Raw genomic sequence first — 24,534 nt, 5'->3', positions numbered from 1 at the left:
AGTCAACACAGGACAAGCACTCAACAACGTAACACACAGGACAAGCACTTAGCACTGTAACAGACGTGATGAGCAGCTTGCGCAGTACCAGACACAAAGAGCAGTTAGCACTGTAGCAAACACGACGGGCAGTTAGTACTGCGCCAGACACAAAGGGTTGCCAGTAATGTACCAGACACAAATAGGGTGCATTAATGCAACATTTTAAATAATTGTAAACAAAAACAGCTATTAAGCATTGAAGCAGACAACAATGAACAGCACAGACGGTGGGACAGTTGGGCGTTGTTGAGGCTATAAAGGAGAAGGCCTTCTCACTATCTTCATAAGCGCTTTTGTACACAACACTTCAGGTCAACGCTACATTTCTGGTAGGCCCTAATTCCCAGTAGCTTGTTTCACATGAGTCCCAGTACTCACTTGGACTGGTACGAGTAGGCAGGGACATGGTCGCTGGCCTCGACCTGTATGTGCTGCTGCTGACCGCCGGCCTCCTGTGACACGGCAGCGACTGTCTGGGGCGAGGCATCAGTGACCACTCCCTGGGGGCGGAGGAAGTGCAGGCAATGATTCTCCATAGTTATTCAAATTTCAGCTTGTGATACCTGGGAGGCTGAATTGTTCCCTTTAAACAATATGTGGATATGGGCATATGCTGTCTAAATAATCCAAAATGACAGTAAGAACTAGGCTACCTGCCCCATTGTGTGGATTATAAAAACTGTAAAATCAATTAATAGGGAGCTGAGACTAGGGTGATGGTCAGTTCAAAGGTAAGAATTAATTCCTCCCTGTTTCCAGGCCATGAGCCGCCAGTGAAGGCAGCTGTTGCCTATTTCATCTTTTCCTCCCCCCAAAATGGTTCTCTGGAAACAAACATGAAGTTCAGCTTCAAGCTCTGGGGTACTGACACCCTACACCCGGAGAGACAGCGCTCGACTGCAGGCCCTCTTTCCACTTATCACTGCCTCAGGAAGGGAAGGGAGCAAAGCACTTAACCCAAGTTCCCTTTTCCTTCTTAAGCCATTTGGCAGAACCCATCTCATTCAGGGTGACTCACAGATCATTGCACAGAATATAAATATTATATTATACCGTCCACTGCTGTACTACTGCACCTTTCTATTGAAATGTTTCCTAAAGGACGGTGATTTAGAGTACCGAGGGAGAGCAAAGATATTTATAAAAAGCCAGTATAATACAACTGCCCAACTCAATACAGCGGCTCAACTCTGCGTACGACAGTATGCAATGAAATGTATTTAAATTCACTGTACTGCCCTGACACAGTTTGTAAACTCTCGTACATGAATAAGTATGAATTTGTGTTCGTACATGTGATTCTGTACTCTATGTGTATACTGAGTGCTTTGATGGGTGAAGCCAAAAGAAAATTTCCCATTGGTGGACAATAAAGTTCTTGCAATCTAATCCAATCTAATATAAACTAATCTAATCCAATTTAATCTAAACTAGGCAAGAGCAAATCCACAGAGAGCACCCTTCTAAATGGCAGCATTTTACACAATTAAAACATAATTCCCTAGTCTATTCTAAATCACAATCAAAAATCAGAAATCACAATTACTTGGGCAGTTAGAGAAACAGACAAGCTTCAGGAAATGCATATTGACATCACAAATAACATCTGTCTATAAATACAGACAATGTGCATAAGCGCACCGTGCTAACAACCCCACATTAAGGGTCCTCTGTGAACAGAATGAATACAGCGATCCCTGAGTCGGCAAGGCCACCTTTCCTGCTCTGGCAAAGTTAATGGTGTCAGCAGGACCAGCCAGCCCGCTGGTCTGATAACCTCAAGCAGGACCGGGACGTGAGTTTCAGGGCAAGGCCAGTGCTTCCGACAGGCTAATAGCCGGACGTCTTGTTCCTCCCGGGCTCCGGTTGGGAGCGGCGAGCGAGCAGCCCAAGCGAGCGGCGAGCGAGCAGCCCAAGCGAGCGGCGAGCGAGCAGCCCAAGCGAGGCTCTCGGAGCGCTCTAATGAAGGCGGGGCCTCTCCGCCGCGCAGCCCGCGGAGACTGATGGCGCTGTCATCCGAGCCACTGACTTGCTAATCAACAGCCCTGGGCCTGAGGGATGGGCCCGTGCACGGCGAGGGCCGGGGGAACCAGACGGATCACCGATGGCAGTATTTCACACCTCGGTTCCTGTCGTCCGCCATGTGAATAAAACTCCACATGACCCGAATTTCCAGCACCTGCCAACTTTGGAGTCCAGGCGGGGGCACTTATTCCAAACTCTGTTCTGATCTTGAACTGTCTGTCTGTCCCAAACGCTGCCATTACTCACAAGATGAGTAGAGATGTGTGTGTGTGTGTGTGTGTGTGTGTGTACGGTATATACACTGTGTAATCACACACACACACACATATATAACAAGCTTTGTTGCTTTTAGATTTTGTGCCATAGGGTTGCTGTGATATGCAACTGGTTAAAGCAAGTCTCTGTTTCGCAGGGTGGCTGGTGTTGGGTGTGGCTAAATGTTTCTTTGTGCCCACCCCTCCAACGTTTTCTACTTCATCTGTACCCATCATCTGCTATTTGCTTTGACGTGTTACAGTGGACTACCTGCAGCACAGAATTCCACATTATGTGAAAAGGCATTACTACTTCTGGTTAGTGGCTAAAACTTAAATGAGTCATGTTCACTGTGTTAACCTTGATTGCTGCTCTTTGTATTTAAGCTCGTATATAAACACAAGTTACCTACAATAACAGGATGTTAACCATTCCTTTTGGTTAGCTTGTAGTTAGCTAGCTAGGTCTATTCCCTTTTCGCATCATCAGTGACAAGGGAGCCAAAGTTGGGAAATGTCCTTGAGTTCTGTTTAACTACAGCAGCCTGTAAAACAGCCAATCCCCTTGTCCCAGATTCCCCCAGAGCAGATACATTTACCGGAAGAATGAATGCTTTTTACACTCAAAGTACTTTTGGTCACATTAGACTAGGACTTATTTCAGTGCGTACATTATTTACAGCAGCACCAACAGAGAAGGATCCGGCTTTGAATTTCCTCCTCCAATTGGAATCCCACCCACAAGAGATTCAGGTCTTTTTAGCCAAGCACATCGTAGAAGTTATATGGCATTGTGCACTAGTTCAGTGTGACGGTTGAGAGGTTCAAACACTGAGCCATGTAAAGATAATATGTATGACATATGATATAAACAACATAATCCCATGCATGCTGAAGCAAAACAATCATAAAATATAAAAAGGTCAAAATACCAACAGGGGACAATTTACAAGCAAAGCACCTGTAAAGTATGAACACACTCTCATGCATGCACAAAATGCACAAAAATAGCACACAAATTGCACATTTAAGATGAAGAGCTCAAAATGTATCCTACACTGCGCTGTGGAGTTGGACTTGTGAAGACTGAGGTGCGAGAGCTGGATGTGTGTCTGTGCGCTTATGTGGAGCATGTGCATGTGTGGAGCATGTGCATGTGTGGAGCATGTGTGGAACATGTGCATGTGAGGAGCATGTGTGGAACATGTGTGGAACATGTGCACGTGTGGAACGTGCACGTGTGGAACATGTGCACGTGTGGAACATGTGCATGTGAGGAGCATGTGCATGTGAGGAGCATGTGCATGTGAGGAGCATGTGTGGAGCATGTGCATGTGAGGAGCATGTGTGGAACATGTGCATGTGAGGAGCATGTGTGGAACATGTGTGGAACATGTGCACATGTGGAACATGTGCACGTGTGGAACATGTGCATGTGAGGAGCATGTGCATGTGAGGAGCATGTGTGGAGCATGTGCATGTGAGGAGCATGTGCATGTGAGGAGCATGTGCATGTGAGGAGCATGTGCATGTGAGGAACATGTGTGGAGCATGTGCATGTGAGGAGCATGTGCATGTGAGGAGCATGTGTGGAGCATGTGCATGTGTGGAGCATGTGTGGAACATGTGTGGAGCATGTGCATGTGTGGAGCATGTGTGGAGCATGTGTGGAACATGTATGGAGCATGTGCATGTGTGGAGCATGTGTGGAGCATGTGTGGAACATGTGTGGAGCATGTGCATGTAAGGAATATGTGCATGTTTGGAGCATGGGCATGTGAGTAGCATGAGCATGTGTGGAACATGTGTGGAGCATGTGCATGTGAGGAGCATGTGTGGAACATGTGTGGAGCTGTACAAAATAAGTATTGTACCTTACTGAACCTGTGTTTAGCAGTTGTCTATGACCATGAAATGCACTTTTTGTACGTCGCTTTGGATAAAAGCGTCTGCCAAATAAATGTAATGTAATGTAATGCATGTGCATGTGAGGAGCATGTGTGGAACATGTGTGGAACATGTGCATGTGAGGAATATGTGCATGTTTGGAGCATGTGTATGTGAGGAGCATGTGCATGTGAGGAGCATGTGTGGAACATGTGTGGAGCATGTGCATGTGAGGAATATGTGCATGTTTGGAGCATGAGCATGTGTGGAACATGTGTGGAACAAGTGTGGAGCATGTGCATGTGAGGAATATGTGCATGTGTGGAGCATGCGCATGTGTGGAGCATGTGCATGTGAGGAATATGTGCATGTTTGGAGCATGGGCATGTGAGGAACATGTGTATGTGTGGAACATGTGCATGTGTGTGAGGCAATAATGGTTGTCATGAAGCCATGCACATGGGCAGTCCCAGGTGATTGGTCAGACTGGGGGCGCTTACTTCCACGGGGACGGCGGTCGGAGGCACAGGAGCATACTGGGGAATGTAGGTCCCTTGCATAGGCGCTGCAGCAGCCGCAGCGGTCATGTACTGCAACAGAAGACACAGCACGCAACGTTACAGGTTTGGCAGCGGCAAAGGCAAAGGCCAAAGACGTGCAACCCATTGTGCACAGAGAACAGCGCTTACATATACTTTCAAATTAAACATGTAATGTTTTTCTATATAATGACAGTTGTAAATCCCACGTGTATTTTCATTTACACCCCTAAAATGATAAAAACACATCAGGACATGATGGCGTAAGATCTGTTTGGGGAAAGGCATTATTGACCTGGTAGTTTCACACTCTTATTCACACAAGCAATTTGTTCGCAAAATATACTCACCAAGTGATGCCTATTCCTTTATTCCATATGAGTGATGAACATGAACTGAATATGATCAAAATGAGTTTGTTGAGACTTAGAACCATAATCTGCACAACAATGTTTAGACTGTGCTGATTGAGAAAAAACATCTGGTTGAAAGGTGCACGAGAAATCCATCCGGGACTGAAACCCAAAACCTGAGTGCCAGAGAACAGAGCTCTGACATGCTGACCTTACTGCTGACATAACTGCAAGGCCTACTGATAAGACATGCTATTAGATGCAGTGACCACAGTGGCCACAAGGGGGAGCAATGACCGCCTCACACGACCGAGAGCAGGGAGGCAGCGACAGCCCGCAGAAGAAAGAAACAACCAGCAATGCAAGATCAATTCACCTTTTACAAAGCAGGCAGATGGCTTCCTGACATCCATACCACTGTTATAGGATTAAGGCAGGCTATTACCTGAAGGACAGAGGCACTGCCAGGCACTGATTATGTGGAGAATGTGGGGGGGGAAAGAAAATTCCAAGGCCAGATAGAAAATGCATGAGAGAAGGATGTGATGAGAGATAAACCGGTAGGGCTGGTGTCTTATCCCCCCCCCCGCCCCCACCATGCTAAGGAAAAAGGCCGGAAAATACCCCCCCCCCCACCAAACCCCCCCTTCCCAGGGTGGAGCGCTGCGTTAATGAAAAACATTCCGGCCCTCTTTGGCTGGCCGCCCAGCTCCCATCCAGTGTCATTACGGGCAGCGGCGGTAATGGATCCGGCACGGCTCTGCCGCTCCGCCGCTAATGAGAGGAGCTAAAGGCCACGGTTACAGGTGATTAACCGACGCCGCCAAGGAAGGCCTCCGCCACCGCAGGGAGCCAAGCACTGTCACACCGCCGTGGGCGACAGCGCTGTGGCTGAACTCTCTCTCTGTCTCTCCTCCCTCTCTCTGTCTCTCTCTCTGTCTCTCTCTCTCCCTCCCTCTGTCTCTCTCTCTCTCTGTCTCTCTCTCTCTCTGTCTCTCTCTCTCCCTCTCTCTGTCTCTCTCTATCTCTCTCTCTCTCTCTCCTCCCTCTCTCTGTCTCTCTCTCTGTCTCTCTCTCTCCCTCCCTCTGTCTCTCTCTCTCTCTGTCTCCCCCTCTCTCTGTCTCTCTCTCTCCCTCTCTCTGTCTCTCTCTATCTCTCTCTCTCTCTCTCTCTGTCTCTCCTCTCTCTGTCTCTCTCTCTCTCTCCCTCTCTCTGTCTCTCTCTCTCTCTGTCTCCCTCTCTCTCCCTCTCTCTGTCTCTCTCTCTCTCTCTCTCTCGCTCTCTCTCTCTGTCCCCCCCCCTCTCTCCCTCTTTTTCTCCCCTCCTCTACGATCCACTTGTAACTCTCTCCAATTCATTGGGTGACCTTCTCGGAGCCGCGGGGCGATATGCATGCAGATGCAGGTGCCGTGCTGCCCTCCTCATTCCATCACTTATTTTAGCGGCTATCTCAGCCGCGGAGACGTCAGGGGAAACGAGAGGATGCAATGCACTCAGCCAAATTGAGCCCAACGCAGAGCCAAAGGCAAAGAGGCTCCTGGGTAAGGAGGCCACCGCTCTCTATTTGCGGCAGTTGGCGGGTGTTGTTTCCACAGACAGCCCCGCCTGTGAACCTGTCCGTCTGTCTGGCCCCCAGCACCGCGGTCCAGGCAGAGAGCTTTACGCCAGAGGTGGCTGGTGTGCGGGTGAAAGGCCTGCTGCTCTGCTGGAATACGCTGTCAAGGTGACAAAGGTCACGCTGTCTGTCCAGCCCGGGGAGCCCGGCTGCCTCTGGTGAGTCAGACTCTGCTGAGAGGTGTGTGACCACAACCCAGCGTAAAACCAGGCGGTGAGGCTGCTCCTTCTGCCCAGATCAGTCATCTGTCACACACACGCCCGCCCGCACGCACACACACGCACACACACACACACACACACACACGCACACACACACACACACACACACACACACACACACACACACACACACACACACGCACACGCACACACACACACGCACGCACGCGCACACACACACACACACACACACACACACACAAAGGCACCAGCTCAGTAGCAGCTTGGTACAGTCTCTTGATGAGGTGCACTTGTGGGAACTTCCTCACTCTCACGCTCCACACAGGCCAATCAGAGCAGGATGCTGACGGTCTCTCAGCGTCTCATAAACACGTCTCATAGCTTGCCCCTCGCTGTCAGGGTGCAGACCAGTTGCCTGAATGGTCTTATGTGTAATGAAATAATAAAAAAAACGATATCATTATCTGTATTCAGTATTTTCCAGTTAAGTAAAATCCCTAATTCAAGTGTCTTTTCCATCATTAAAGTTTTCATCAGAGATGCTGTGCCATGCCAGTCTTTAGCCAGAGTTATGACACATCCATTAGAAAGTTAGTTCAGAGCAGGAGGTGAGAGGGGGGTGTGACGTGGGGGGGGGACGTGGGGAAGGCAGGCGGGTTCAGACAGGCTTGGCTCGGCTGTGGCAGCGGGGAGCGGGCCAGGACGGGCCCGGAACAGATGTGCTCATTAAATCACCTCTCTGGCAGCGCCGGCAGAGCGGCCCGAGCGCTGAGGAGAGGAGCGGCGAGACGGGCAGGGGGAGGGACCGCGCTCCAAACCCAGCCCCTTTAAATACCGCAGTGTGACCGGGTCAACCTGGGCACCGTCTCCAGGAGTAATGATACGCTGAGGAGAGGAGCGGGGAGACGGGCAGGGGGAGGGACCGCGCCCCAAACCCAGCCCCTTTAAATACCGCAGTGTGACCGGGTCAACCTGGGCACCGTCTCCAGGAGTAATGATACGCTGAGGAGAGGAGCGGGGAGACGGGCAGGGGGAGGGACCGCGCTCCAAACCCAGCCCCTTTAAATACCGCAGTGTGACTGGGTCAACCTGGGCACCGTCTCCAGGAGTAATGATACGCTGAGGAGAGGAGCGGGGAGACGGGCAGGGGGAGGGACCGCGCCCCAAACCCAGCCCCTTTAAATACCGCAGTGTGACCGGGTCAACCTGGGCACCGTCTCCTGGAGGAATGATACGCTGAGGAGAGGAGCGGGGAGACGGGCAGGGGGAGGGACCGCGCCCCAAACCCAGCCCCTTTAAATACCGCAGTGTGACCGGGTCAACCTGGGCACCGTCTCCTGGAGTAATGATACACCTGAACCAAGCCTTATGAAAATATGACTCAATTATTATTATTATTATTATTATGATTATGATTAGTATTATCATTATTATGGCTGAATAATGATAATTATTATGATCATATTATTATTATTATTATTATTATTATTATATAGCAGACGCCCGTATCCATGTGAAATCCATGGTAAAACGTGCTATGAGAGGCAGGGCTGAGCAGCGGTTCATGTGGGGCGCTGTGATTGGGCGCTGTGTAAGCGGCAGCCGATGTTCGGCCTCAGGCTTAACCTGCGGCTCTGAGGGAGGGACGCGCCTGAGAAGACGGAGCGCAGAGCTCCATGATTAATTCAGCGCAGGCGAGACGCACAGCTCCGCTCAGGTGCTGCTCTCTCCAGAGGTGCCACGGTTCAGCAGCTCAGGGCCTGCCTGGGGCTGAAATCTCCGCCCCCCCCGCCCGCGCGTGCCGCCCGGTCGCCGGGTAACCGCCGCCCGGCCCAACTGGGGTCCCCGCCGGCAGGAGTCAAACGCGCCTGACCCCGGCGCGGCGAGGCCGCGGGCGCCGGAGAGGAAGACGAGTGAGCGCACGCGGCGTCGCCCCGCCTCCCCGGCGACCAGCCGTCCATCATCGTCCAGCGCCGACGACAGGAAGTCTCAAACGCTCTTTTCAGCGTGGAGGACCATCCAAGGGCCGGCCCGCTGCACAGTACAGCGCTGACAGCAGACGCAGGGTCTGCGCCGCCGCGCTGCTAACCAGGCGCGATGCTTCCGGCCAAATACGCAAGCCGGGCTTGGGCATCTGGAAAGATACGGATCTCAAAGTTAAAAAAAAAAAAAACCGAGCTTTCAACTTCAAACGTGAACAGCCCTCCGTGTTTTTTTTTTTACTTCTGAAAGAATGGCGAACGAGGCGTTCTTGGATCGCCCCGGTCGCCGCAGCCGAGACCGGCGGGAACATTTAGTTCTGTTATCTGAGCGGAGTCACAGCTGGCACCTCTGGCAGACCCGGGCCGTGAGAGAAGGTCCAGGGACGTTCTGCGGGCCGCTGGCTCGCTCCTGGTGCCCCGGGCTGCCATGGTGACCGGCAGATCGTTTGGCAGGATATCGGCGCAGGTGCTTTCCGCCCGTTTCCAACACAAAGTCTTCTTGAGGGCCTCGGCGTGCGGCTTCAGTGTCAAGCATTAACACATTTAAAATGGTCCGAGCACATTTAAAGAGAGCCCAGTATGAAAGAAGCTATTGCCATCGACAAATGAGTTACATTGAGATACAAACCTATCCTGAGTGAAGACAATACAGCCTGTGTGCTAGCCCACAACAGCATACTCCAACAGGACCAAAACTACACCTTGATCTGTCAGCCCATCTAAGCACACGTAATGCTACTACAATGTTATCTGATTAGTGAGATACTTTCTTTGGAGTTTAAGAGAATGGCAAATCATTCCCTGGCGAATGTGCACAGAAAACATGCACTGGAGGTTAAACCTTAGTTTCCGGGCTCAGTATCTGCAACATGAGAACTGAAGTTCAAAGGTCTCGACACGAAACTATAGGACCTTTAAGGTGAACCATAATCACTGTGCTAGCAGAGACAGACTGAGTCAAGTCCTGTTTTAGCCTGAGATACACACTTTCTATTTTAGCGAGAATATAATTTCCTGTTATGACCAGAGACAGAGTGGTACATTTCCTGCTCTGCTCCAGCACGCTTCTTTCATACCCTCGGATTGCACGGCATGCTTCCCGACGCGCCCAGAGGCAGTACTATCAACTACAAACTCCATGCTGTCTTATTCAGACTTCACAGTTCTCTCGGTGCTGTTGTCAGGATTACCGCACGCGTCCTGTCTTCCTGAGCGAGCCAGTTTAACGGCAGGGAGCTGCGGTGAGGTACTCACACTTCCTGTTGAACCCAGGGACAGGTGGTTCATCTGCTGGGTGAGGGGCCCCATCATGCTGGCGGGCTGCATGGACATGGTGTGGTCCATGGCTGGCGTGATCACAGCACCCTGCGGGCGAGAGGAGAGCCAACGCGCTACTGTACGTCCTAAAATACGCAGAGGACAAGAGGGCGCACTGTGAACACGCACTGTAAAAACCTGCACTGTGTGCCAATGGACTGATGTGTGCATGAGGGCATTGGGATGAATGCTATGGGTCAACACCTGTCAGGTGGTACGCTTTACTTTTCTGTAACTTTTTTTATTTCGTGAAATGCAAAAATCCAGTATGTGGAAATACGTATTCAGTGATTTCACGGTCATTATGCAGTAATAAATATCTGGCATGTTTCAAATACTCAGAATACCATGTGTGCAGTACATTAGGCCTCTTCTACCAGAGAATCTGTGATCATAGTGGCCCAGATCCACGGTGGCATTTGTTCAGACAGTGGGAGAAAATGATTACTTTTAGAGGAAAGTAAAACATAGGGCAGGAATATACTGAAGTTTGTTTGGCTGGCTTAAAAAAAAAAGTTTAAAAAAAAAATAGTCCTCTTGCTAAGAAAACATCTCAACCTCTCAGCTGACTGACAGTGATAATGTGATATGATTCTAGTTCCATAATCAAATTTGTAAGTTATTTCACATGCACTAAAGTTATCATTTACATATCTGTAGACAGCCAGAAAAGCAATGGTTATTTGTTTTTCTATATTTAAGTCTTCCTATGACAAACCAGCTACACTAATACACATAAAACTATATGTATGATCACAAAGTTTGTGTAAAGATTATTGTATATTACAGTTACACTATGACAGCAACATGGCTTATCATTTCCAGCATGTGAGTAGTAGCATGCTGTTTCTAAATCATAAATTTAACTAGAGGTAACATGAACTCTGAATCGTTCCTTAAATATTAACATAAACCACATTTCAACCGGCAACTTGTAAAACATTTCAAAGGCAGCATTCCTCTCCTCAGTTGTGTTCTTTTTTCTGTACCAAACACCCTTCTGCATGTTCTCTGGGGGTTATTTGAAGAACAAACAGCGCAGACATCTGTGGTCAGAATCGCTCTGTCTCCTCAGCGCATCAGAACAGAAAGCTTCCCTTCTGCAGACACACACACACACACACTGAACAGACAGCTTCTTTTCTGCACACACACAGAACAGAAAGCTTCCCTTCTGCAGACACACACACACACACACACACACTGAACAGACAGCTTCTTTTCTGCACACACACAGAACAGAAAGCTTCCCTTCTGCAGACACACACACACACACACACACTGAACAGACAGCTTCTTTTCTGCACACACACACAGAACAGAAAGCTTTCTTTCTGCACCCACACGCACACACACACCATGCACACAGAAACGCCTGCACACACACACATACACACACAACAGAAACATTCCTTTCTGTACGTACACACACGCACACACAAACAGAGACAGATACACACACATGCACACGCCGCACACACACACACACGCACACACACACGCACACCATAAGAGAAAGCACATCTTGTCAGTGGCATTTAAACTGGAGAGGGCTTTCACGCATCAATTATGTATGAATAATGGCGAGTTGTTTTCATCCACAAATTTGACACGTATGACTGAGAATATATATGAACGGCTGAGGGCGGTTTGATATAAGCTGTATACTAATAACCCTTTGTGACCCCCTGTTATTCTCATGTGCAGCGAACCTGCCACTCAGACTTAACATATGCACACCCTCTGCTATTGCCAGTGAAGAAGAGCCAAGATGTGCGGGAGATGTCGAGACGCTGAGCACCTCAGACATGAGCGATGCACCGAGCAAAGCTGGGATTTGCTGATACAAACTGAGAGTGGAGCAGGCATAGGAACGGCCAGCAGATGGGGCTATTTCAGAACATTCCTTGTCAGACAGATTAATGCTTTGCTGGGATAGTAATAAAGAAGCTAATTAGCCAACTCTGATTGGCCGAGCTAATAGTATGCAATTCTCTCGCGAGTGTCAGCTGTGCTTCCAGTACTTCCTTCTCTTGGTGGGGGGGAGGGAGGAGGGGGGGGAGGAGGGGGTGTGCTTAATGTCATTGGCCCTGCGCTGGCTATGCTGAGACGATCACGCGGAGGAATGCGAGCACGTGGGGGTGTGGGAAGAGCGCGGATGATGGTCGTCATGGTAGCACGACACCAAAACACACTCTGTTCCCAGCGTCACTGAAGCAGCCGAGGAATTTGCGTGGGTCAGCCTTCTGGAAGCGAGGGTGATGGATGGGCCCGGAGCACCGAGATGTTTCTTGCCCTTACAGGGGGCTGGTCTGGCAGCCAAGACGAATAACGGAGCAACCTCTCTCTGAACCTCTTAAAGACGTGCCCACATACTTCTCGCCTCGACTATCGATCAAGTCAGAGACTATGGTGTCTGGATCAGATTATAATCTGGTTTATTCTCACCTGAACTGAGCACAATAAATCCTATTCTTATAAAAGAACTGAGATTCAGGTGTGCTCAGTTATAGCAACCGTAACAAACACCAGTATTGTGGTCAGTTAGCACAAAGTACAGAGTATAGTAAAATAGAGAGTATAGTAAAATAACTGCTAGCATTTTAAATAGTACAACTACAGCTTCCCACTTTTTTGGATTGCAGTCCAGCAGCATCACGTCTGCCAATCAGTGTCCGAACCCCTCCAGACCACCCTGCTTCTAAGATGGAGCCACCAGTTAGTGTAACTGTCATGACCCCTGCTATGTCCAGTGGTGCATGAACCCAGACTAGTTACAGTCTGGACAGGTCAATTACGACAAGACCCTCTAGCGTAAACTTTTCCCATAAACAGAATGCGGTGTTTTCATTTCTCAATCGCCTTTTGACCAGAGAGCGCAGGGCGGCTGTTATCAGACCACAGGGAAAGCACACGGCTTCGTGATTTGATGAGGGCCGACCCATAAAAGCTAATTAAACTTGGCTTCTTGAAAGAGACTGAGGATGCCCAGTCCAAGCTGTACCAAATACACCTCTGTTTAGCTAAAAAAAAGTTGTCTATTTGTTTTACAAAAAAAAAAAAAAAAAAAAAAAACATGGTTTGCAAAAAGCAAAAAAAACATAATTTTGGTTAGGAATTGACCGCCAAAATAGTTTTTGCTTGGCAATGTTATGCAGTGAAGTGAAATGATGTTAGACGGACAGGTCCTTACTGAATCCCCACGCCCTCTCCCCCTCTCCCTCTCTCTCTCTCCAGCACCTGTACTGATTGATCTCCAGTTGGCTGTGACACAGGCACCTGAGTACTGAGTCAAAGACAAAGGCAGCGTTGGCGCTGGTACCACAGCTTGAAAGAACCTCAAAGTGAGAAGGTAGGAGTGGCAGAGGAGGCCGCACCACACCTAAAGGACAGGAGGTAGGCCTCCCGCCGTACGCCTTTTCATTTCTTTAAAAGAGAGAAAATGATCCTTTTGAGGTGCCAGCTGGGGAGAGAATTAACTAGAAAGGAGAAGAACTGACCGCAAACTCTGTGCACACCACACGCTAACAGCTATTTATTAGGACAAGGGAAAAAATGAGCAGTTTTAGAAAAACGGCCCTGACAATGTACGCACATCTATATAAATAAGTACACTTCTGCAATCATTTCAGTTTCTTCACTGTACATTTAATTATAAAGTTTTTTTCCCTGGGGAACGTGTTTTTATTAAGTGTGCCATGGTGCCATGGTGTCAGAACCTGAGCGATCAACCTTCCGAAACCCTGATGCTTTTTATTAAGCATGAGATTTCGGTCACGTAATGAAAAAAGAAAAAATACATTTTGACTTCTCTTTTCATCTTACAGAAACGCTGCAAGCTTTTTCCTTGATTTAAATTGGAGTTGCTAGTATAGAATATAGTTCCATTTCTTGCCATGGTCCAGTGGTTCCATGCTTTGCACACATTCAATGATATCATTTATTTGCTTAGAAGACAACTGTAACCAAGGTGATCCACACGGCTGGCCTTCTTGTATGCATCATCAATTAACGTGACCTCGTCCATTTTGAGGCACATCTGCGCAGGGATGCAGCAGCATCGGCGTTTCAGTGCTTCTCGTATGCGAGGTGAATCTGAAACCGTCAATCACACATTAACATTCCTAACAGCTCCTCAACCCCACGGCTTAATACCACACATATGCTGTGAGGCGTATTCCGGCATGGCCCATTGAGTTTAATGTGTGGAATCGCGGCGCTGGAGAAGCCCGGCATGCGCACGCGTCGGCGCGTAGACCGCGATGCGCACGCCGCCGTGACAGCTGGTCTGAGGGCCGAGCCGGTCCACTAACCACGTGGAAAAAAAAAACCACAACGAGAAGCAACCGTCGGGATGATGGGCCACATGGCCCCTGTCAGAGGGAACAGAAGGGTCTGGAACGCTTGACACCGGTCCAGCAGACAATAACACGGCACCGCCCCGAACACAGCAGCGATCCCGAGGACAGTCGCATGCGCTCTGTTCGACAGGGTCGCTGGACATGGAGCATGACTCCGTTTCCCACCTGAAACACGCCTCCACATAGGTGATTCCCAAAGTGTCCCTGTGTGTTCAATGTGATACAGGCCTATAGCATCCAGTTACCAGCCTAGCTTTGCCATACAACCTACTTGCAATGCAAAGGCTTTCCCTGCAACACACATACACACACAGACAAACACACACACACACACACATAGTACTCGAAGCTCCGGTTAAACTGGGTGAGGCAGTGTGGCGATATAGCCCCTGCTAGGGATAAATTACACACTGAGTGAAGGTAACTGAGCTGTGTAATGGTCACAGTGGGGAGAGGGTCACAGTCTCTCTCTCTCTCTCGGCTCTGGTACTGCACATCACAAGTGCCACAGGCAAGCCTCCTTCAGTGGTAAGGGTGGGGTTGGGCTGCATACACATGTTCTCTACAGGCTAAATAATATCTCCAGAAGATAAAAGAGCACTTACAACACAGTAAGTTCTCTTCATGTGTTGGAAAGCATTGCCATGACTCAGGTCAGAAAAGATGTCTGTGGTGCTCTTACATTAAATTCCCTACATTGAGCCTTATCAACTCTCATGGTCAATAAACAAATCAAAAATAATAAAACAATTATAATAATCATAACTCACTGTTGGTTGCATAACATACTGTTGGTGAGGCATCCATGAAGTGCTCTGGACCTGCATAAAATATAAATATGAGTCATGAGCAAAGACAAATCTTTCAACACTCAATTTTCATCCCCTCTCTCAAAATAAACTCTCTCCCAATAACTCCGTAGGCTAAACACTGCAGTGCTTTACCAAGCGACAGCCTCACAGCAGCCTCGCCATCGAAGCTTTCATTTTCTCCCAGAGAAAACATTCAATTGCGGGCAATTTCTGAACAGCGGGAACCGAATTCCATAACACACTGCAGTTTTTCTGTTAGCTGGAAGGAGCTAGCAGATCTCTTTAGCATGTGCGGAGAATGAAAGAACACAGAAAGGAAAATACACAGCACAGGGTCAGATAAACTGTGAACTGCCAGAATTAGTTCACTGCTAAATCTATTTAACTAGCCAGCATCATAAATACAAATCGACTCTGATGGGACATAACACATTTCGCTTTTTCCTCTCTCAAAAACGAAAAACGAAAAACCAACGTTTTGTTCAGTTGTTATCCAAGCGTCATATCTGAGTGAAATGAACATGACTCATAACACTTAAATTTGGAAGTAGCTACATTAACGCTGCTGTCCAGCTTTACTGTACTATAAGCTACTTCTAGTAGTCCTTCATTACATGTTTTGTTTTATAAAACTAGATGCAATATTTTAAATTAAAATCTATTATCTTAGCATATAGCATAGCGTATTATTATATTACATATATTGTATTATACATTATATTACATTACACACATATATTTTCCATATATCTGTCAGATTAAGGGCAAAATAATATGAATTGCTGTAAAATAATAGTTAGTTCCGATCTGATAATCTCTAAACCTTGCTACAAGGGGTTAGTAATGAAGTACATTTGTTAATGACTTTCCCATAGAAATGACAAAAAATAACTCTTAAAGACTTGACCCGAGCTTTGGTTTTCTATATTAAGAACACAAATCAGATTAAATATATCATGTATCCTTCAACAATAATAATGGATATTGAATAGATTAATAGTAATGCATGCGTTACTACACCATATGATACATATAAGTAAGAAATAATAAATCCCCCTTTGAGTCAAATACAAGTAATGGGATGTTAAGTATTTTTCCTGTTTGTTCCAGTGGTTTTCTGTGCTTCTCCCCACTTCCTCATCGTTAAAGAGAAGATGAAGGAATAACCTTGTGAGTGCTTTTTACTGAAGGGCAATATTACAGGAAACAGCGCTGATATTGCAACTGTGAGGATTAATATTCCACAAAGCCTTGGCATTGTTTTAGCTAAATCAATTTAGGAAGCCTTCGGAACAAGGATTACCGGGCGCTTGGTGCCCATCCTGAGGGCCGGACCTGGGTTTCAATCAGCGCTGCTGAAAGTCATGCGAGCAGACATTCAGTGGCTTGTCCGTGGGGGGAGGGGTTGGGAGGGGGAATCTATATCCCAACATTAGAATCAAATTCAAATTTAAACGGGGGCACATATCACAGCACAAACAAAAAAAGGCTGTTATAAATCTTCCACCAAAATTGATTTGCAGTACAAAATGTCCTTTAGAGATAGGGAGAACTTGAGAAGGTCGAGAGCTTGTGTCTCTACCAAAAAAAAAAACAGAAACTAGAAATTCCTATGATTTTTTTCCTGACGTGTATTCACAGGGTGCAGGTATTTCAACATTTTGTAAAAGCTTTGCTACCTTTTAGATGTCTCAGGAAGCCTTTGGTCCAAAGCAAGAGACACTGTACTTGACATCTGATATAGATTTGCTCACTTAGGTAAGGACTTGCATTGTTTGGATTGAACTGATAATAAATGAAACGAATATCCAGCATGGATTAACTTCATTCAACATTTAACTGCCAAAAAACAAAAAACTAAAACAACTCAGTGGAGCATGTGGCGTTTTAAATTATGCACCGCAAATTTCAAATTCTAAATGAATAGGAATTCCTTTATCCAATTTGAAGTTTTATGATTTACTTTTAGTGTGCAGGCTGAAATAAATAATATAGGTTTTGGTTACACTTAGTGCACTAAAGCAGTGTGAGTTTGAGAGGGAGCAGCACAGCAGCAGTGGCAAAGTGAAACTACCTGTGCGTAGGACATGTTTCTTTCATTTGAAAAACACAAATACATTTTGTTTGTTAATATATCAATTTGACAATGACCTTGAGGCTTCCTGTGCATTAAAGTCGCAGTGTATTTTAGAGCAAAAAATACCTGATCTAAACAACAATAAACCAAAGCAGAAGAAAACAGCTGCTGGTACGGCCCCATGCTAAGAGCTTATTTACATTTCACACAGACACTGTGTTCCAGCTGAGCATGTTTAGACATGGTTCCCTCCGACTGGATGCCGCGCAGAGACAAAGGTGCGCTCTCGACTTCCATATAGAGGCAGACATGGGTAACAGGCAATCTGCTGTAGATAACTGATCTGTGAATGTTCCTGTTTCACTCCCCTTTTCCTCCCTCTTCCTACAAATGTACGTTTGAAGCCCCTCTCCTTCCTGCCTCCCCGCCCCCGCCCCCCTTCGGCCTCCACGCCCACCTGATATGTGGAAACAGGAGAAGCAGCGATGAAGGGTGTGATGGACGTCTGTGCAATCATACGGTTCGTGGCGATGCTGTAAGGCGAGGAATAGAACCTAGGGGAGAGAAAGGAGGACACTGAAAAACCATTGAGACTGGAAGACTGGAGCAACCACACCCACCTCCGCAAAGCAACCAACAGCACCTAAGCTTGCATTCAATTAAAATCTGTCCTTAACTTCCAAGTAAACATAAGCATGGAACTTTTTCCTCAGAAACTCAATCTGGCAAGTTCATTTTGGTGATGGCTGAACACACAAGATTGCTGAATTCTTGCTATTAGTTATTAGTCAAAGTTAAGGACAAATGTTAATTGAATCCCAGCCCTATTGTCAATTAGAACTGTGTGTCCATCTCCTTACACCTCCTTACCTCTTTGTGCAGGAACCTCTCTATTACTGGAGATTTTATTACACGCTTCTTACGCCTTCCACTCCAATGGGCAATTTTACTGCATTTAAAAAGTTGCATTCCTTTATAGTCAAAAGTACCACAAGAGCACCCCCTCCCCCTGCAGGGAGATCCCACAGCTTGGTTTGATTTATGTTGCATCATTTAGCAATTTCTTCCCTACAAGGAAAGAAATCCATCATTACAGCCTCCCATCCCATCCTGTCATCTCTTATGTTTCCCTGATTCTGGTATTGATGCAAAGTGAAATCTGTGGTTTTCATTAGCAGTGCTTTTGCTGAGAGTGGGGGGTAGGGGGGTTATTTGGGAATGTTTGCATATGCAATTTCAAGTGGCATTAGAAGATGGCATTGAATTCGGTAGTGTAGTGAGATTTTTTTGCCTTCAAGATTATTTGTGCATGCAAAAAATACCAAACATGAATTTATTATAAAAAATAAATAAATAATAATAATAACCTCTGTGATTTTCACTTTGAATACAGATATATAAAGAAAGTAACTAAAACAAGCTAAAAAAAATTTGCAATCAGTGAATGACCTATTTATCATATATTGTCATTTAGCCTGAAGTATAAACAAAGGCAGAGATATGCTCTCTTTGATTTACTTCCAGAATGTGGGGCTGTCGTGAACCTTTCCTCATACGATAAGCAGGATGCTACAGTTATGATTTAAAGAGCCTATCCACAGAAGCCGCTGTGTTCTTTTGGACTTTTACTTTAGAAAACCGAAATAGCTGGCGTGGGCATGGAGGACACTGTAATACATGTCTTCTGTGTTCAGTGTGCAGTAATGTGAGGGAGTTGTTATTTCCTGATCAGTGGTACTGTAACATAGAGATGATTTCACATTACTCACAGAAAAAGACTCAAATGACACTGATGTGAGCTTTGAGTTCAGCTACAATGCGGAAGGCTCTTTAATCATACACAATGGGTAAACACAAGTTTATTCGCTGGAAATTGCATTCATAAAATATACATTGCCTTAAAAATGAATGCATAGGCTACTGTAGTAACACACAGTGTTTTCTTTAAAGCTTTCTTTAAAAAAAAAATTCTATGTGAAGGCATTCATATGTCTATTTCTATATTCAACATACATTTCAGCAAAAAAAGCACAATTTTCACACAACGGACTCTTAAATGGCAGAACGACCGGCCTCCATTTTGAAAGGCATGTTGAGAGGCGCACACAGAAGGAGACGGGCAGGCACGCCGCGGTTCGGCACAGCACCGCCTCTGGCCAGAGTCAAATGTCAAGGCTTCCGTTTCCTCGCGAGCGCTTTCATTTCCGCGGGGCAGGGCGCCGAGCTTCGCATGACCAGGGCTCCGCCCGGCGTCTCCTTTCTGTAATAACCCTCCGCCCGCGGACCGCCGCCACACTCTCCCATCTCACGCCTCGCTTCAACCAGACATAACAAGAAATATTGTATTTTATAAAAGGCATTAAACTTTTATGAAGTCTTTGATGGCTTCTTGATCCCAACAGTCAGGGTTTTATCAGCTCAAACTGTGCTTTGCTACACATATAGGATAGCCTATATTCTGAGGGCTAAGCTAGACAAGGCTGGACAGCGCAGATGGGAATCAACGGCGTTTGAGGAAACTCAATGCATTGTAAGTAGCCCGAAAAACTGAAGGCCGTTGAGTTCAGCGCTCGGAGATCACTGGCTTCTTATTGCATGATATCGTTTGGAATTTATCTGTGGATGTTGGTTTTATCCGTCTTGTATTTCTGTGTAATATTTACTCAGTTCAATTCATCGTGTCCCAGATGAATTGAAAAGATAACTAAGATTTAGAGATCTACAGTATATGCTTGACAACTGCTTGACGACCAGAATAATGATTGTACTACGGGTACAATTTAAAAATAAAAAAATATGTGATCGGAGGAATTTCTATAATGTCTGTTGATATATCCTGCCATTAAACTTTATAAGGTTACATCCTACAGGAACGACAAATAAAAGGACCTTTGCCTCATGAAACTCTGCATGGATCCTCCAGCACACTACCCACTGTTATTTTCCAAAGCTATCTATTTTAATGTCTGTTTATAGTACACTATAATAGCCCTTGCTTTCTTTATGCAGTTAAGGCCATTAGTTATAACTCGCACAAAGTACCCTTTTTACGAGAGGGATTACCATTAACTCGCGCAGCTCCAGCTAAACGGCAGTAAAATTAAGGTTGAGACTGACGAACAAAACCGCCGCAGAACACTGCACTGATTGGGCGATGCTGACGCACCGCTTTCTGTTCCGTTCTGGGTGTGAACTCAAGGGACTCCAGGAGGTATTAGCGTACGCGATCGCAGCCGGCTTCGCACATTCTCCCCGTCTCACAGGGAGCGGGGAATAGGAGTCTCCAGGGGCCGGATAGCCCTGAAATAGGCCTTCTACGCCGCTTCCTGTTTTAATTTCTGTAAATAAAGGACCTAATGAACGCAGCCAAAAAGGGAAAAAATACAGGCGAAGCAGAAATTCATTACATTCATTCAGAAATAGGCAGAGGGAGTTATTTGTGCTCTGTTTGGGTTTTATGGCATCTATCTGCTCTGTCCCACTCTAGCGTCCCTGTTGATGGGGATCCCCCGTAGCTGCCACGTCCCACAGTGAACGTAATTACTGCCATTAGTATACTACACTTATAGGCAACCTTCTATTTTTACAGTTTCAGTGCCTGTGGACACAGTGCAAGCTATTTTAGAACCTGGTTTAGGCAATCCATGCATTTTATGGAGGCCCCTGTGAAGTCAGCATTGCAGACACTATGCTTAGTTTCAGGAGAGATAACACAGCAGGGCGGTTTCTGCTTTCCTATACATAGAGCAGACATTCCAGAGAGGATGATTCCTTCCTCTAATTGTTGCATCTTCAAAATGAAACTCAAGTGCACTGAATTGTGTGACATGCTGTGTGAGGGGGAAAAAACAGGTGGTGTGTTGGAACTGGGCTGAAAGAATAACTGGTTACAGCACTGGACTTGACCAAGTCACCAGAGAGATGTTGATATGGAAACCAGGTGGATTTTTCAATTGTTAAAGGTAATATAGCCTCACGCATCCTTACAAATGCAGCTCTTTTAACGGGTTCCGAAATACAGTGATGTCATATCTCTCACCATAATAAGCTGCCTTTAATGAGTGTCAGAAATGTGCCAGAACACTCACCACACATGAGTTAAGAAAGCCTGAGAAACATGAAGCCAATTAAAGTGGCCAGTGACCAAACTAAAACTACTGACATTTTTCAGGGATACTGATGAACTCCACTAATTGTCGGAGTGAATCAGGACCTTTTAATGTCCCATCAAAAATACAACATCTCCAGCAGCACCATTTCCCCGCCAACTCAGCAGCGAGCTGTTGGTTTCCTAACAGGTCCAGAGGGAAGACTGCCCTCTACTGGACCACCACTAGCAGCTCCATCATTGTCCTAAGAGGCCTCTTACTCCTGCACTACCCAAGCCCAGCCTATCAAAGCCTATGGCAGGTAGGTAAGGCTACACAGGGCAATGTCTGTGGCAACATATGAAGACAAGAAAAACTGAATGTGACATGGCTATGCGTGAGATCATGTGGATGGAGCGGAAGTGGACCTTACCCATTTTGCATGGCAGGATCAAACGTTAATGCCATACCAGTCTGAAAAACAGGAAGAAGAAACCGACATGTGTTACACAATTACAGTTTTCACACAAAAACACAACTGAATAAAATTCTCACACCGTCTCAAGCACACTCTGGGATTTTTATATGATGAGAACACTCTTTTCTGATGCCAGAAGGTTATATGTTCTGTTCTCTTCTTCTGAGCCATTCTAAAGTACTTTTTTGGACCACATTCCTGGAAAATTGTATTAAAGAAATGTATCATGATAACAACCTGTCCAGGGATTGGATTTGTATGGCAAGCTCAAGTCACAGACTAATACAGAAAGCAGGCCATGTCTTTAATATCATTTTAGAAATCACAGCAATGGAGAGCAGACACTTATCACTACCGCTTGAGTAAGGCTCATTGTTTTCGGTTTTTACCAATTTTCACGGAAAAATACTAAACCGATTTTTTACCCGGATTTTATGTTTCCACACATCAAAAAAGTCGTTCCTGCTTGTGTGACATAATGTAGACAATGTAATCAAAGCTAGTTAGCTACTGTCAGCATTCCTCCAGCCGAGTTGCTGGCGGCTATTAATGATCACAGATCCCCGGCTCCCTTATCTCATACAGACGTCCACAGCAGGGACTCCAGCATGCAGTCCAGGGTTATATTAATGATGTAACGAATTATAAGGAAAATATTAGCGCATAATGTTATCGCTCTTGCTGTAAATGACAGAAGCCTGCAGTTAGTGGAAGGGAGCGTCACTGTCATAACGGGGAACTGTCACAGAACTGTCCGTGCTGGGTAACTAGCTTACAATTTCCCGGAACATAATATTTTTAATACATCTTTATGTAATCTATGTGACAGGGAAAATTGGTTGGTCCCTGTGCGTACCTTTTAATCATTTAGTTATTTAGCTTTGGTATACAGGCTAGCACTCCTCTTTTTAGTTACAATCCTCAATGATTTCGAAATGAAATCTTGACAGACTCCGTATTGGACAGTTAGCAACAATTTCTGCATGCACGCAAGTGCTCTGATTGGTGATTCAGCTAGCCATGTATGCAGGTTGGCTCGGAACAAGCTTCCAGAAATAGGAAGTGGAGAGAAAAATTGCGAGAGAGCACGGAAAAGCTGCTGATCATGTGGTGAAAAGCAGTAAGTTATCAATGTTTGGAATTAAAAACATTGATAAATAAAAACAAACAAAAAAATTTTCACCCTGATCTTTGCATTGTCATTTATTTGATCCAAATTTCTGCCAGGATATTTCACCTGGAGTTTTGGTGGATTTTTTCATGAGGCTACTGTTTTGACGGATTTTTACCTTTAAATATTCTTCAAGTATTTTATTTAAATGCCAATAAATTCCCATTTATTAAAAACCAAAAACAATTCACGCCTCATTCACGAAACGTGTACTATCAGACTTGATCGTAAACTGTGTGTAAGAATGTTCCCAAGAGCATTCCGGCATTCACAGTTTTTTTCTTATGTATTTGTTAATGGCTGTTTCCTTATGCTAATCACATGAACAGGAATTCCGCATTTATCATCTCATACACCTGGGATATGCATAAAAAGCAAAGGTCAGCACGTGTCATGAATCCCATATTGGTTTTTCTCAGGAACATTTTCAAGAACAAAAGTAAGAAAAATTTAAGAAAAGTTTTGTGAATGAGGCCCAATGAGCCTTATTCTTGAGTCATACATGTTTTCAGAACCATGACTTCACCCCATGAACACACACATTTTTGGGCCACCTTTTTCCGGTTATTGACTTGTCAATGTTATTCTGCGGATTAAATATGCCGTGGGCAGGGATTGGATTCCGTAAATCACACACGTATGTCGCTAACACTCCGAAATGGCCGCCTGGGTTGTCAGATACATCGGCCTGCTTGTTTAAATATTTGCACGTGGCAGGAAGCCGAGAAGCTCGCAAATAAGGCTAGCGTGCGCCGCCGCATGCAAATGCACTTTCCATCGCGTACGAAGCTCGCATTAATCAATGCTTCACTATGCAAGGATTTCAACAAATCCAGAGACAGGCCTCTCCGCTGCTTCCAATAACCTGCGCATAGCGGTCTGTCCACTGCATTCTTGCGAGCACTCCCGCAGGAGAGATTTCTATCCTTTTACAGAGTTCCTGCAAACGGCAGATTTTGGCTGCAGTGTGCAATATTTCTTGGACGCTGCAGCCGGTGCTCTAGTGCGCCTGTTCTACCTTATTTTGACCTGCCCTCAGTGACTGGGTAAAGCAAAATTTGGGAGAAATTGAGAGGCTAAGCTATTTCAGGGAAAAAGGAATAGTGTCCCCATTAAGTGGGTCTTATATCTGCACAATTACAAAGTAAAGGCAGATGTAGGTGCAGTGTAGACACTGTACATGTATACTAAAACATGTGAGAAGCTGTTCTCCCTACTGCACTCTTAGCATTAAGTATAATCTCAAGAGCCATTTAATGTGAAGCGTGACAGGAATGGCTGTGCCCACCCAACCAGGTGTCAGGAGGATAGTCTGTCAGCCATTCCAATGGCCAAGTGAAACTGAAGCCT

General features: G+C 46.0%; 1 protein-coding gene across 2 annotated transcripts in view; it reads right to left on the bottom strand.

Annotated features, from left to right (window-relative positions):
- LOC118233780 (RNA-binding motif, single-stranded-interacting protein 3-like) overlaps positions 1-24,534 on the bottom strand; it is a 161,834-nt gene that overhangs the window by 9,716 nt on the left and 127,584 nt on the right. Inside the window, exons 8-13 of one of the 2 annotated variants that reach the window (XM_035429717.1) lie at positions 21,969-22,009; positions 17,905-18,001; positions 15,329-15,379; positions 10,135-10,245; positions 4,709-4,798; positions 421-542 (exon numbers count right to left, since the gene is read on the bottom strand). In XM_035429717.1, coding sequence (XP_035285608.1) covers positions 421-542; positions 4,709-4,798; positions 10,135-10,245; positions 15,329-15,379; positions 17,905-18,001; positions 21,969-22,009 — 512 coding nt within the window. The remainder of the gene's footprint in view (positions 1-420; positions 543-4,708; positions 4,799-10,134; positions 10,246-15,328; positions 15,380-17,904; positions 18,002-21,968; positions 22,010-24,534) is intronic. The other variant, XM_035429718.1, reaches the window with a different exon arrangement.

This window comes from Anguilla anguilla, chromosome 8 (assembly GCF_013347855.1).
Source record: "Anguilla anguilla isolate fAngAng1 chromosome 8, fAngAng1.pri, whole genome shotgun sequence".
Lineage (NCBI taxonomy): Eukaryota > Metazoa > Chordata > Actinopteri > Anguilliformes > Anguillidae > Anguilla > Anguilla anguilla.
Note: the sequence above shows the minus strand (reverse complement) of the source record. Positions and strands in the feature narration are given on the sequence as shown.